The following is a 13,913-nucleotide window of genomic DNA, read 5'->3' as shown; positions in this document are numbered from 1 at the left end:
ATATCTTACATCTACAGAGCATCTATTCCACCAACTCTTCTTGCAAGTTCAAACGGTAGAATCAAAGGTATATATATATATATCATTGACAGAAGATTGAAATCCGACATTACTAGCAACATAAGTGCTCTAAATGCCCTTTAAAGTGGACATCAGTTTTTACATGTTGACACGTCTACAGCATCTCATGTCTGAGCTTCCTTGAAGCCATCAATGGCTATTGGGACATTTGGAACTCCACTGTGAAGTTGCTCATATTCAATGGACCCAGCCTTTGAGCTGCATTTGCCAACTAATTTCAGGCAGAGAGATCCCACAAACATCAAAATTCCAGATAGTATCCAACTGAACTGCATGTTGGCCAGTGCTCTTGCCCTCAAATCTGCATCATGCGACCCACAAGCAACTGCGCCATGCATGCTATCACTGCTGGAGGTCAACTGAACTTTGCAACCCTTTGGAACAAACTCAGGAACCCATAACATAAACCCCATGTTCATAAACCAACATCCTTGAAATACAACTGCAGTAGAAAGAACAAGAGCTGCAGGAAAGCTGGTGGGAAAACTAGTTGCTGCCAAAGCTGCTACAAGGGAGACCAACACTATGAGCTGCAACAGCCAATGATAGTGACCTTCAAGTCCAACATGATCAGTTGAATGGAAATGGAGCAAGAAAAGTTCTTGACCAAAAACAGAGGCTGCAAGGATACCAGAAACCCCAGATAGTCCCTCAAGTGAATGAGTTAATTCTGCAGAAAGGGTAAAACCAGCAAATATGGCAAGGTGAAGGAACATGGATGCATGCTCAAAATTGTCGAGCTCAAAAGAGAGGCGAATGAAGGGAAAGTCTAGAACTTGCATGAAAATTGCAAAGATAGAGAAAAACAATATGAAGATGAGCTCCAAGTACTTGAGATTGGGAAAAGGGCTGTTGAATGGATACCAGAACTTCACTGTGAAGTTAGTGGAGCCTTTGAGAGCATAGGCTCTAATGGTGTTTATGGTGTGCCATAAACCAAGAAGGGTGAGAGCTAAACCAGGAACTAAGTGTCCTACAAATGTGCCCATGGTTTTCCAGAGACCAGGGTTTGTTCTCCATTGCAATCCCTACTAAAAACTTAAATACCTAAAGTGCTCGTAGAAACGTTATGTGAGAGAATGCTTAAAACAAAAAAGGTATAGATGTGGTTGTCTACTCAAACATTGGTGTATGCACCTAAAAGCAGCAGAAGGACATATATAGTTGTCCATTCAAATATTTGGTGCATGGTGCATATGTTTCCACAAACAAGACTGCAAAAGAGGCACCCCTGTTGATACAACCTTTCAAAAGTTTGGAGTTGATGGAGTTCCCAAAATTATAGTGTGTCCTTAAGTGAAAAGATGGGAGAACTTGTATCCTGACTCAAAGATCATGGCAATCAACCTATATTAAGAATCCAAGTAGCTTCCTACAAGACCATGAGTGAATTCAATTCTTTAAAAATGTCCAGGTCCCACAAATCAGTGCTAGAGGATTCGATTTATTAGTTGATAACCTTGCATGGCCCATTTTCTAGTAATAGGCAGCAAAACCTCTTCATGCAAGGTACAAAAGCCTTGACTCTTCAAGATTGTGAGAGCCACACATGACTAATCTGAATGTAGTGGATGATGATATGTTTCCAACATATTGAAGTGTGATAAATGAGATGTTCCCACTTGTTCAAGAAAGCAAAATCTCCACTAACTCTATTCAATAAATCAAACATATAATGATGGTAAAGTTGCAAGATTCTGAGTATATTACCCCATCATGGTCAATGGTGGTGTAAGGAAAATACATGTTTGTGTGGATTCATCCAACTCCACTAGGGAAAAGTTGAGTTTACAGTAACCATGGAAAAGAGCTTAGAAGTATCATACAGATAAGGAGGTCCTGGTGAGAAGCTGAAAAACAACTTGTTTTTTGTGAGCAAAAAGACATAGTATCATGCAAGTCTCTTCATCAAGCTTCCTACTGGAAAAAAAAAATCCCTAAACCACATTTAAATGTTTAAACATCTCAAGGAAATGTATGACTTAACAAAAAGTATAAAGACTACATTGAGCAAAAGGGCAAAGTATGATACCTATCGCTGATATCAAAGTATAGACTCTATGACATATGTTAATAACTTGTATGTTCAAATGCTACAGGAAACAAAATGAGTGATTCAATTCACACAGAATCTTATGGAGCGTTTAATGATTGGGAGTTAGATTTAGTGGAGCGTTTTTTGCAAAAGATTTAAGCAATTAAGGTACACAGGGATGTGGATGATAGATTGATTTGGACAGCTTTGAGGTGTGGGAACTTTTTGGTCAAATCTCTCTATCTAGTTTGGAGCCTAATGATACTCCTTTATTCCCTAGTGGTAGCATCTAGAGATCATGCGCGCCACCTAAGGTGGCTTTCTTTGCCTGGGAGGCATTTTGGGGGAAAGTTTTAACTTTGAACCAAATTCAAAGGAGAGGGTACTATTTGGAAAATAAATGTTTCCTTTGCCTCTTTGAAATAGAGACAAGTTGATCACCTTCTTCTTCATTATGCAAAGACTTGGGTTTTTTGGAATCTATTTTTTTTCCCTCAGTGGTGTGTCTTGGGTTCTCTTGTATTTGGTGAAAGAAACTCTTCTTGTGTGGCATGGTTCATTCATGGGTAAAGTTTGAAAAAAACTTGGCAAGCAGCACATTTATGTATATTTTGGACAGTGTAAAAAAAAAAAAAACTTGTTAGTGTTTGACAATGAGGAGTTATCAATCCAAAGATTGAAAAAAATATTTATATGTAATTTGTGGTCTTGGTCTAAGGTTTCTATAGATATGAGCCCATTTTCTCTTGTTAACTTCATTGATTGGTTAGGCTGAAATTAAGGACAGGTGATTTTTTTGCTTCTTTCCCTCCCCTCTAAGTTTGAACCTTTAGGCTATTTTTGTATACTTCCTGTATACTCTAAGAGCACTACTTTTGATGTCTCATCTTTACTATATGTACTACTTTTCTTTCCTTATCAAAAAAAAAGAGTTCTAGCATTACCAATGGAGCCTCATCCACTATCTCATTCCTCAAATCACTATGGTTGCCCAAATCTCAACTTCATTTGGTGTTAATAGGTCTATGATAGGATAGTTCCCTGTATGGCCCCAGCCCTCTTTTTCTTTGTTATGGGCGTGTGTGGAAAGCATATTGGTTTGAAGACAAAGAAAAGGAAAATAGACATCTAACTTAATCTAAAAACGCATCTAACCATTAGGTAAAACTGAATTCACATTGGCTCTTTTGACTCACTTGAGAAAGGTTTAGACATCAGCCTGACTCCTAGCCCAATCTTTCAATGAATTTCTAGAACATGGTCTTTTCTTTGTTAACTTTTCCTTCCATCCATAGAGTCTTCAGATGACATAAATTCCATGTAACGGTGTTTTATCTTGTCAGATTCTATTTATCATTTTGAATCTTGCCAGTGCTATGCTAGTTGTTCAGTTTCTTTTCTTGCCTTCTGTACAGCAGCAAACGCCATTCCTTCCTCCCTTTCCAGCCCCCTCTTTCTTTTTGTGAAGCACTTCCTTGATAAATTTCCATTTGTCTATTAAGAGCCAGTTCTCAACTTGGTTAGGCTTTAATTTCTAATTACATGCTTGGCCTAAATCTCAACGAATATAAATATCTTACAGCTAATTTATAGATTAACCATGTAGTTTCACAAGTTAAAGTGCAATGGTACAGATAGACAAACCAGCAGGTCATGTATTGCCCTTTTGCTTATTTGCAATGACTTGGAAAATTTACCAACAAAAATTATATTCTTTTAATTTTGAAACATTGGGGGTATTTTTACTCTGATTCTCATTTTTTTTAGTTCTACGATGAAAAGTCCTACCCCCTCCCTATACGCAAAGCAGAGAGTAAAATGATTTGTGGTATTACATGGTCCGAACCCATCTGTCTAAACATATTCATAATTACTAAATAGTCTGGAAATAACAAAATCATCTGTGATACTTCAGTGTTTAGTAGTGTAGTTAGTGACAATGTTCAATATCATCCAAAACTATGTGAGAACGCAAGAACAATCATTCAAACAACAATATATGATCCTGACAGTGTTCATTTATCACACAGTACTGGCACCAAGGAAGCCAAGGCGAAAGCTCCCTTCAGATTGGCAAATCTACTACAGAACTCCTTGAGTTCTTTCCTACTCCGCCCTCTTCTGCAAGACGGAAAAGGGTTTTCCGTTTTTGGCTAAGTATGGTGTCCCAAAGATGAAAACTCAAAAAAGTTGCAAATACAAGCAAGGCATAAATCTTCAGAGCTTTGAAAGCATACTGCTTGTTTCCTTCCTTTGTTTTCATGATTCTACTCTAAAATCAATGATCTTATAAGGGTGAAGGTGGGTTTAGTTGCTGCTGAGCCCATCCAGCCAAAATTTGAGAACAGAATGCAGCAACTAAGAAAATAAAATGAAGTCGGTGGGGTGGTGGTGCCTTAGAGAATAAACCACACTTGGTGAATTGGAGTTTGGTTTGTACTGATATGAGGCAAGAAGCTTAGGTATTCACAGCCTTGTGACCCTAAACAAAGCCTTACTTGGGAAGTGGAGTTGGAGATTTGCTGTAGAGAGGGATTCTTTGTGGAAACAAGTCATCATAGACAAATTTGGGATAGAGGAAGGAGGTTGATGTTCAAGAGAAGCGAGGGAAGCGAGGGGAGCCTATTGTGTGGGAGTGTGGAAAACTATTAGAAAAGATCGGGAAAGTATTCGCTCTAGATCCCACTTTATCATAGGGAATGGGAGGAAGGTCAAATTTTAGAAGGATTTATGGTGTGAGGACCAAACGTTGAAAGATGTTTTCCTTAATTTGTTTCAATTGGCGATCAACAAGGATGAGTGGGTGTTTGATGCTTGGGAGGAGAGCAAGGAGGTGGATAGCTAGAATCCTCTGTTTTCAAGACACTTTAATGATAGGGAAATTGACGAGGTAGAGGGCTTGTTTCGGAAATTACATCCTTTGGTTTTGAATAGAGATGTGGAAGATGTCTTGAGCTGGAAGAATAGCAAGAACGGCTCCTTTTCTGTTAGATCACTCTACCGCTCCTTCACAAGAGCCTCTAGTGATCCTTTTCCTTGGAGTATTATTTGGAGGTCTTGGGCTCCAATGAGGGTAAGCTTTTTTGCTTGGGAAGTATCTTGGAACTGAATCTTGACCATTGATCAGCTCAAAAGAAGGGGTTGGAATATGCGGAATAGGTGTTACTTGTGTAAAGTGGAAGAGGAAACTAGTGACCACTTGATCCTATTTTGTAAGAAGACTACAATGCTATGGAGCTTGCTTTTCTCTTTATTTGATGTGCAATAGGTCCTGCCCTCCTCAATCAAAAGGAATTTGATTGGTTGGCATGGTGCTTTTGTGAGTAAGAGAAAGAAAAAGGCTTGGAGGGTTGCCTCCCTTTGTTTAATGTGGACCTTATGGAAGGAAAGAAAAGAGAGAGTGTTCAATGACATGGAACGATTCAACCAAGCTTTAAAACTCTCTTTTTTGTACACTTTTGTGAATTGGGGTAGGGTGTATTTAGAGGATCATTATTTGTCCATGATTGATTTTATAGAGTGGCTTTTGCCTAATTAGGTGAAAGGTTTTCGTCTTTCTTTTTGCCTAACTCTTGGGCGTTGTTTGTATACTTCGTATGTACTTTTTTCGCTGCTTCTAGGCTTTACTAATACAAACTCTTATTTACCTATCAAAAAAAAAGAAGTCGGGATCACAGTTACAGACCAAGCCAAGGAGCAGTCTGAGGATACTAAAACTATCAGTTCAAATATCCCCATTCAGTTCTATCTCACTCAGAGCAGGCTGTGGATGTAAAAACATCAGTTCGAATATCCACAGGCCCCTCAGTAAGAATAGTTGCAAAAGAATTGCAGAAACAAAATCATCAACAGGACAAGACGCCAGCATGCTTTTGTAGACACACCGAGTCTAAATAGAAACCTCCCTCACAAATCAGATCATTTGCAGTTTGATATCGACACTGGCTGACTTATCCTACCGAGAACAACAAACTTTGAGAGAGGAGATATACTAACCATTCAAAGGGTCAACTTCATTCTGGAGCAAACTTAACAAAAGAACAGATAAAATTTGGCAGCAGGACACACTCAAACAATATCCTGACGAAAACCACAGTAAATACTAGGATTAGATCCACAGCTATCTGAGAATGCTCTAATTCTAGCAACAACAAACCATGTCAAGAGAGAATTTTTTGGCAACCTGACAATGATTCCAAACTCACAGCCAACGAGAGAATAATGGAAATGAATTGAAGACCACGAGAATAGGTAAAACCAGTTTATAATTTCAGGTGATAGAGGCAATTAACTGGAAACATACATACTTCCACTACACTAGGTGATAGGTTTTTAGTTGTTATTCTTAATATTTTGTGAAAAGATGTCACAAAATTAACCCACTAACTACAAGAACAGAGGAAGATTGTTTTTCCTCAAGCAAATGAAAAACAGCAACCTTTATGCAATTGTGATAAGGTATCTCCAAGATTATCAGTTATTTGCTAGAATACTAAGCATAATTTCATAAACAAAAAACAAAAACAGTTTCCCAGGTGTGCTCATCCAAAGCTTTCCTGATCCCTGCTCCAAAAGAAATTTGGAACATTTTTGCCCTCTATGAGAACTTGTTTTTTTGCTTAGGAGGCTGTGCGGTGAGGAATCAGCAAACCACATCCTTATCCATTATAAAAGAACCAGATAGAGGCGGGACATGCTAGCAATTTTTCAGCAGCAGTGGGTGTTTCCAGATCCTGTTAAAGAGCTCTCCATTTGGGTTGGAAGGTGAAAAGCATGGACAAGAGACAAAGGGGAGTTTAGAGTATGGCTCAGCCCTCTTTGCTTGCTTTGGTGTCTGTGGCATGAAAGAAACAGAAGGATCTTGAATGGGAAGAGCTCCATGACCAAAAGCTGATAGAGACTCTAATTAAGACTCTTATGGAATGGTCTAGAGTCCTATTAGAGAGGGAATGTGGTTCTTTGTTGGATTTTATTGATAAATTGATCCATGGATAGTGAGTTTTGGTTGTTTTTGTCTTGGTCCCACTTCTTTTCTACCTTGGTGGTACCTCTTTTATATCCCTTGCGTACATAGGGTGCACCCCTTTTTATTTTTTTGGCACTATTTAATACATTTTTTTGTTTGCCTATAAAAAATAAATACAATCTGTACAACTCCTACAAACCCAAGTTTGCCACAAAATCACAAACAATTTACAACTAGCAAATGCACTTGAAAGCTCTTTCCTAACCTGTAAAGGTTTCAGTTTGTCAAACATCATTCTTGTCTATGTCAATAATGGCAAAGCACAATAGTTCCTAAATTGATGTCCAATGGACTTACCATCTTATAGATGAGACTCTCTATATCCCCCACCCCCCCACCCCTTTTTTTTAGCTCAACAAATTAATAAAGTCTATCATGGACAATGAGTAATCCCCTATTTACACTCTAATCTACACCAAAAAAAATTATACATAATTCATTGCTTGATTGTTTGATCCGCTTTTTGGTTTTTCAAACATTCAATTGTACTTCAAAGATATCATAAATTAACTACCATAGCATGACTGGTTTGGAACAATGAGGGAGGATGTAATCCATCCTGTCCTTTTTTCGTCACATAGGTGGCATCTATTTGGCATCCTCCAACCCCTTCCTTTGTACTAATCCAACTTCAATATTCTACTCCATGTCGCTTTCCAAGTAAACAAACTTACCCTCATTGAAACCCACAAATTCCAAACAATATAGAAGGGGAACACCTCCATTCTTTCATTTGATAAGGAGGAATTTTTATATTTTAACTATGAATTTACCACGCTTAAAATTCAACCAAATCATAGTACCCTCTATATCCCTACTGAGCATCTACACTTGCAATCTCCTAAGAAAAACCCCACCTCTCTGAACTCCCAATCATGAATGTATCTTGTGAACTTACTGTTCCAACAACCTCCCCTCCCTCCCTCCCCCCCCATTTTGCTCCCACAACTCGGCTACCCATGCATCTTTGACGGTGGCTATTAAGAACAATGTAGGAAATGCCTCTCCTAAGGGTTCATCACTGTACCACCTATCTTTGCAAAATTTCACTCTTCGACTATTTCCCAACCTAAATCCAATTTCACTGTTAAACCACTCCCTCCCACTCCTAAATACCCTTGCCCTAATCCTTTAGAGCATCATACCCCTCTTCCTCCCCATACTTCCCTGCACCTGCTTCTAAAGATATTCATTCTCAATTGTGAATCTCCAACACCATTTATCAAGAAGAGCCTTGTTTAGAAATTTAGGACTTCCTATATCACAGTCAATTAAAAGCTTTTTATGAAAAAAATGATATCTTGCAACTGATATCCATCACGAAAAGGGGCAGTATGTCAAGCCCCCATTTTTATCCACCAAAATCATAATCTAGTGTATCCCATAAACAGACCGCTTTCTTCAGTCCTTCCTTAGTATCTCATCCCCAAATACTTTTTCTATTTGCCACGCTAATTGGGTGGAATCCCTTGTGCTAGAGTTCATCCCTTTTGGTGCTTTAATATGCATCATTTACTACTTACCCATCTCCCCCACCCCACAAAAAGAATTCTCCCCCTAGACCCCAAAAAAAAAAAAAAAAATCCCTCTCCACACCAAAAATAGAAAAGAGAAATAAATTATCTTCCCACATTCTCTGCTCTATATCTACATCTTTCTACTTCTTGATTACCTCCATGCATTTTGTTCAACTTCTCAAAACCCCCAGGGTCATTCTTCAGCTTCTTTTAAAGATATAGGATGAGGTTAGGGTGCAAAACTATTGAATGTGCTTGCATTTCTAGATACTTAAAGATATTTAAAATATAATTAATAGTTTTAAGAACAAACCTGCCTACAAAAGGTCCGACTCTCCCACTCAAATCAACCAACCCCTGCAATTTTGCTGAAAATTCCGTTTCTCTCTGAAACTCTCCCGTAACCGCCAGAAAAACTCCCTTCTCATATTTTTGAAGAAATTTTAAAATGTTGTAAAATATAATTGCTCTAGGTATGATCAAAGATTGATTAACTTGAAAAAACAAAAAAAAAACCAAGGCAACATCACAAAAGAACACTCAGAGATTTATCAGAGGCTTTTCCGTATAAGGACAGTGACCAGCCAATCAAACATCGCAACTACCATAAATAGTTGAATTCCGACTAATTCACCTCTTAATTCCACAAAATTGCGGCGATTACAAGCCGATTAAACAAAGCAAAGACAGTCGCATAATCCCTCAAACCAAAATCTAATGTGATTCGCATAATTCCTCAAAACCACAATTTAAGATGATTAAAAAAACCCTCAAAAAATAGAACTCATCAAAAACGATATACATAGATATAAATCGGCACCAGAATTCTTAGGCAACAGCAACCGGCTGCTGTTTCGAAGGCTCGAGACCCTTCTTCGTCTTGGGATCCGAACCGCCAGCGAAGTCTTCCATGTTGTAAATGACGGTGATGAAGAGAGAACAGCTAGGGCAACGAGCGATCTCCTCGCCCATTCTGAGCTCATCCTTGGTAATCTGAAAGAGGTCTCCGCACGGACATGGGTAGGTGAAGGCTTGAAGCTCCTCGTTCCACTCCATGTCTTCGATCTCCACATCGTCGTACGACATCGTTTTGAAATTGCCTAGGGTTACAGGCGATTCGCGTTAGAGAACTTCAGGTTTTTGGGCGTCTGCGTTAGGGTTTTCTTCGAGGAGAACCAGTTAGGGTTTATTTGTTGAGAATGGCGACTGTTGATAAAATCACGAAGTTTGATTTTGATTTCAATTAGGAAAAAACTGGGATTCGTGGGAATAAAAATTCAGAATTCTAATAGCCACCGCTCAAAATCATATCATAAGTAGTTATTATGGGAAGAATAACTTTATAATTTTTTTTTATTTTTTGTTTATTTATTTATTTGATAAAAAAAATAGCTTTTATCAAAAATTTTATCCTCAAATTCACCTTCAAATAGTGGAAATATTAATTGAGTTCATATTTAAAACTTTTAATAAAAATAATATTATTTTTTAAATATGAGAGAAAATTTTGTTAGACTATTTAATATAGATTTGGTTCGGAATAATTTAAAGGGAAAGAAAATAGAGGAAAATAAAATAAAAAATATGTTTAAAATTTAAAAAAATTATATAATAATGTCAAGTTTTCTATGTAAAGGTTAAATAATTTAAATTAAAAAACACTTAATTTTTCGACTAAATATGTTTTTTCATCTCAATATACCATGAATTTTTTAAATATAATACATCATTTTAAAATGCTAAAGAAACTTATTCAATATTATTTTGTTAGGCTATGTTTGATTGGAAAAATTTTGATGGAAAATGCAAGGAGAAGAAATTAAAGAGAAAAGATAAAAGGAAAGAAAATAATAAAAATAAATTTAAAATTAATAAATTATTTTTATATACTACTTAAAATTTATTTCACTTATTTTAACTATTCTCTATAAAAATTAAATAATTTAACTTTAAAAATACATCATTTTGTAACTAATTTTAATTGTATTTGTATTTTTACATTTTTCATGATACAACCAAATATAAAAAATAAATCATTTTCTTTAATATTTTCAACTCCTTCTTTCAAACTCTTTTCTTCAAATGAATTTGAAATTCACTCCAATTTCTTTGATTTAGGGCTAGTTTGGGAAGTGTCTCCTAGAATTATTTTTTGTTCTCTATAATAAAAAAACACTAATAAGCGTATTTGGTGATCAAGTGTCTTTTTGTTTTTCGTATTCTGAAGTGCCTCCACTCCTTATCTATATTGAACATTTCTACCACTAACAAATTCACTATAAAGAAAAACAACTAAGTGTCTCGTTTTTATTACTGTTAAATTAGAATAATACAACTAAAATAGAGAAAAATCTTTGAAAAAAATGAGAGAAGTGTCTGGAAAAAATAGAAAAATCTCTAAAAAAATTTGAAAAAAAAAATCTCTGAAAAATCAGGGATTCTCTTAAAAGGAAAAACTTTCAAGACCAATGAAATGAAAATGAAGGAGAAAATCCAAATGATCAATGGATCGAACACAATTCCTTAGTTCCAAAGGTGCCACTATAGTGAGAGAAATTTGATTACTAACATTTGATCCCTCTCATTTGTTAAGGATCAATACATTTTACTCTCTCATTTCTCTCTTTGCATTTTATATATGTAATATGAAAATCAAATTACATCATACAATGTATTATTTATATGGTAATGGTAAGGTATCACATAAATTCCAAATGACGTTGTATGACTTGAATATATTTGGTAATCTATTATTTTATATGCTAATACTACGATATTACCAAATAATGTGGATTTAATGATTTTTTGATAGGCAAACACACAACAAAAATATATTAGAAAAGGGCGCCTTGAGGCTGACCCAAGTATACAGGATGTATACAAGAGGCACCAATAGGCACAAAAAGAAATAGAGATACAATACCAGCCCTCAACTAGCGTCTAGCCAATAAAAAAAATTAATCAAAGGAAGAGGACCCTCATTTACAACCGATTTAGTCCACAGCCAAAGATTACAAACAAAAGAATTCTTCAACCTATGAATTGATAACTCTTCATTATCAAAAGCTATTATGTTTCTTTCCTTCCAAACCGTCCAAAAAATGCACAAAGGGGTTGCATTCCACACCTTCCTACGCTTCTTGCCCAACTTAAAGCCACACTAGCCACTAAGAGTATCTCTAACCGAAGAAGGGAGGACCCAAGTAACACCAAACAAAGCAAACAATAACTCCCATAACCCTCTTGCCTTAGAGCACTGAATAAGAATGTGATCAATAGACTCTTCTTCCATACCGCAAAGGAAGCATCTGTTAGCTAGAGACCGGCCCCTCTTTTTAAGTTGATCCAAGGTTAGCATCTTACCCCAATAAGCTTCCCAAGCAAAGAAGCTCACTTTGGTAGGCACACAAATACTTCAAATATTACTATAAGGGAACTAAACATCTCTTCTTGAAGCTAGTGAACTATAAAGGAATTTAACTGAGAAAATCCCATCTTTAGTCTCTTTCCACAGCATTCTATCTTCCAAAAGAGGATTAAGCCTCCTACCCCGGATTGTCAGAAGTAATCTCTCCACCCCCTCCACCTCCCAGTCATTAAAGGACCTAAAAAAGCTAGGATTCCAAACCCCTTCATCCCCCGAATGATCCCATAACTCTACTAGCCAAGCCTCTTTAAATGAAGCAAAGGCATGCAAAGAGGGAAACAAATTACTGAGAGAGAAATTCTCACACCAATTATCATTCCAAAATTTCACCCTTCTACCATTCCTCACAGAAAAGACAACTTTGTTTTACAAGAGAGCTCCTTCTTTCCTTATTTCCTTCCACAAGCCTACTCCAAACCCCTCCCTAACTTCTCTAGTATACCAGCCCCCTTCTTCCTCCCCGAACTTCATGCTAATGACTTGCCTCCAAAGAGCCTCCCTTTCATTCGCAAACCCCAGTTCCACTTGCATAAAAGGGCTCTATTGAGAGTAGACAAACGTCTAACTCCCAAGCCACCCTTCCTTATGTCCGAGCACACGGAATCCCAATTTACTAGATGAGGCTTCCTCTCCAAAGCTCCTCCCCCCCACAAAAAATCCTTTTGAATTTTTTCCAATCTTAAACTAACCACTTTTGGCATTCGAAGTAAAGACATCAAGTATATGGGCATATTTGACAAAGTACTCCGAATTAGGGTAATTCTACCGCCTTTGGAGATATAATTCATTTTCCACAAGGCAAGCCTTCTCCGAAATCTCTCTTCCACCTCATCCCAAACAGCCACGGACTTGTGATTTGCCCCCAAAGGGATCCCCAAGTAAGAATTTGGCAGCCTTCCCACTTTACAACCAACCTCAAGAGCCAAAGCCTCCAAATTCTCTACTCTCCCAACCGGCAAAATCTCGCTCTTATCCAAATTAATCCTCAATCCTGATATGGCTTCAAACCACATCAACAACCAGCTTAGATGAGCCATCTGATCTTGGGAAGCTTCACAAAAAACTAAAGTATCATCGGCGAACAACAAATGAGATACCACAGTCCCGTCTCCACTTCTTCCTTTTATCCTACAGCCCGAAAGAAACCCCCCCCTCATTGCTCTAAGGATGAGCCTACTAAAAGCCTCCATCCCGATAACAAATAGGTAGGGAGAGAGAGGATCCCCCTGACGCAAACCCCTTGAACTATTGAAAAAACCGGCTGGAGTGTCATTAATCAAGATTGAAAACGTCGCTGTGGAGATACACCAAGAGATCCAGCTAGTCCACTTCTCCCCAAACCCCATTCTTTGCAATACCAATAGTAGAAAATTCCAATTCAAGTAATCGTACGCCTTCTCTATATCTAGCTTACACAACACCCCACTCTCATTTTTCTTCAGCATCAAGTCTATTGCCTCATTGGCAATTAGGGCAGCATCCAGAATTTGTCTTCCTTCAACAAAGGCGTTTTGAGCTGAAGACACCACCTTCTTGATCCTATTTGCTAGCACTTTTGCCAATAGTTTATACAATCCACCTATCAAGCTAATGGGTCTGAAATCTTTTAATGTGGATTTAATGATATGACCTAGATTTAATAATATGATATAAATTTAATAATTTAAACTTATTTAATTGTAATTATTTTTTTAATAATTTTTTAAACTTTCCAATTATCATATTTTTGCGTTTCACCTTATACAAGTCAAGAAATGGAAATCGATGTATCTCAAAACCCTACGAGCGAACAATAAAAGATCGTGACTTTGAATAATGTGTTACACT

At 37.2% G+C, this 13,913-nt stretch overlaps 2 protein-coding genes across 2 annotated transcripts; both read right to left on the bottom strand.

The window, feature by feature from the left end:
- Positions 1 to 37: 37 nt before the first annotated feature.
- On the bottom strand, positions 38 to 1,473 carry LOC117910785 (transmembrane protein 45B). The gene has a single exon (XM_034824936.1). The coding sequence runs from the start codon at positions 1,068 to 1,070 to the stop codon at positions 186 to 188; it is 885 nt and encodes a 294-aa protein (XP_034680827.1). The 5' UTR covers positions 1,071 to 1,473; the 3' UTR covers positions 38 to 185.
- Positions 1,474 to 9,227: 7,754 nt separating this feature from the next.
- Positions 9,228 to 9,940, bottom strand: LOC117911424 (diphthamide biosynthesis protein 3-like). The gene has a single exon (XM_034825795.1). The coding sequence runs from the start codon at positions 9,743 to 9,745 to the stop codon at positions 9,488 to 9,490; it is 258 nt and encodes an 85-aa protein (XP_034681686.1). The 5' UTR covers positions 9,746 to 9,940; the 3' UTR covers positions 9,228 to 9,487.
- Positions 9,941 to 13,913: the final 3,973 nt, after the last annotated feature.

The sequence above is a fragment of the Vitis riparia genome, chromosome 3 (genome assembly GCF_004353265.1).
Source record: "Vitis riparia cultivar Riparia Gloire de Montpellier isolate 1030 chromosome 3, EGFV_Vit.rip_1.0, whole genome shotgun sequence".
In the NCBI taxonomy this organism is placed as follows: domain Eukaryota; kingdom Viridiplantae; phylum Streptophyta; class Magnoliopsida; order Vitales; family Vitaceae; genus Vitis; species Vitis riparia.
This window is presented reverse-complemented; position numbering and strand designations above follow the sequence as displayed.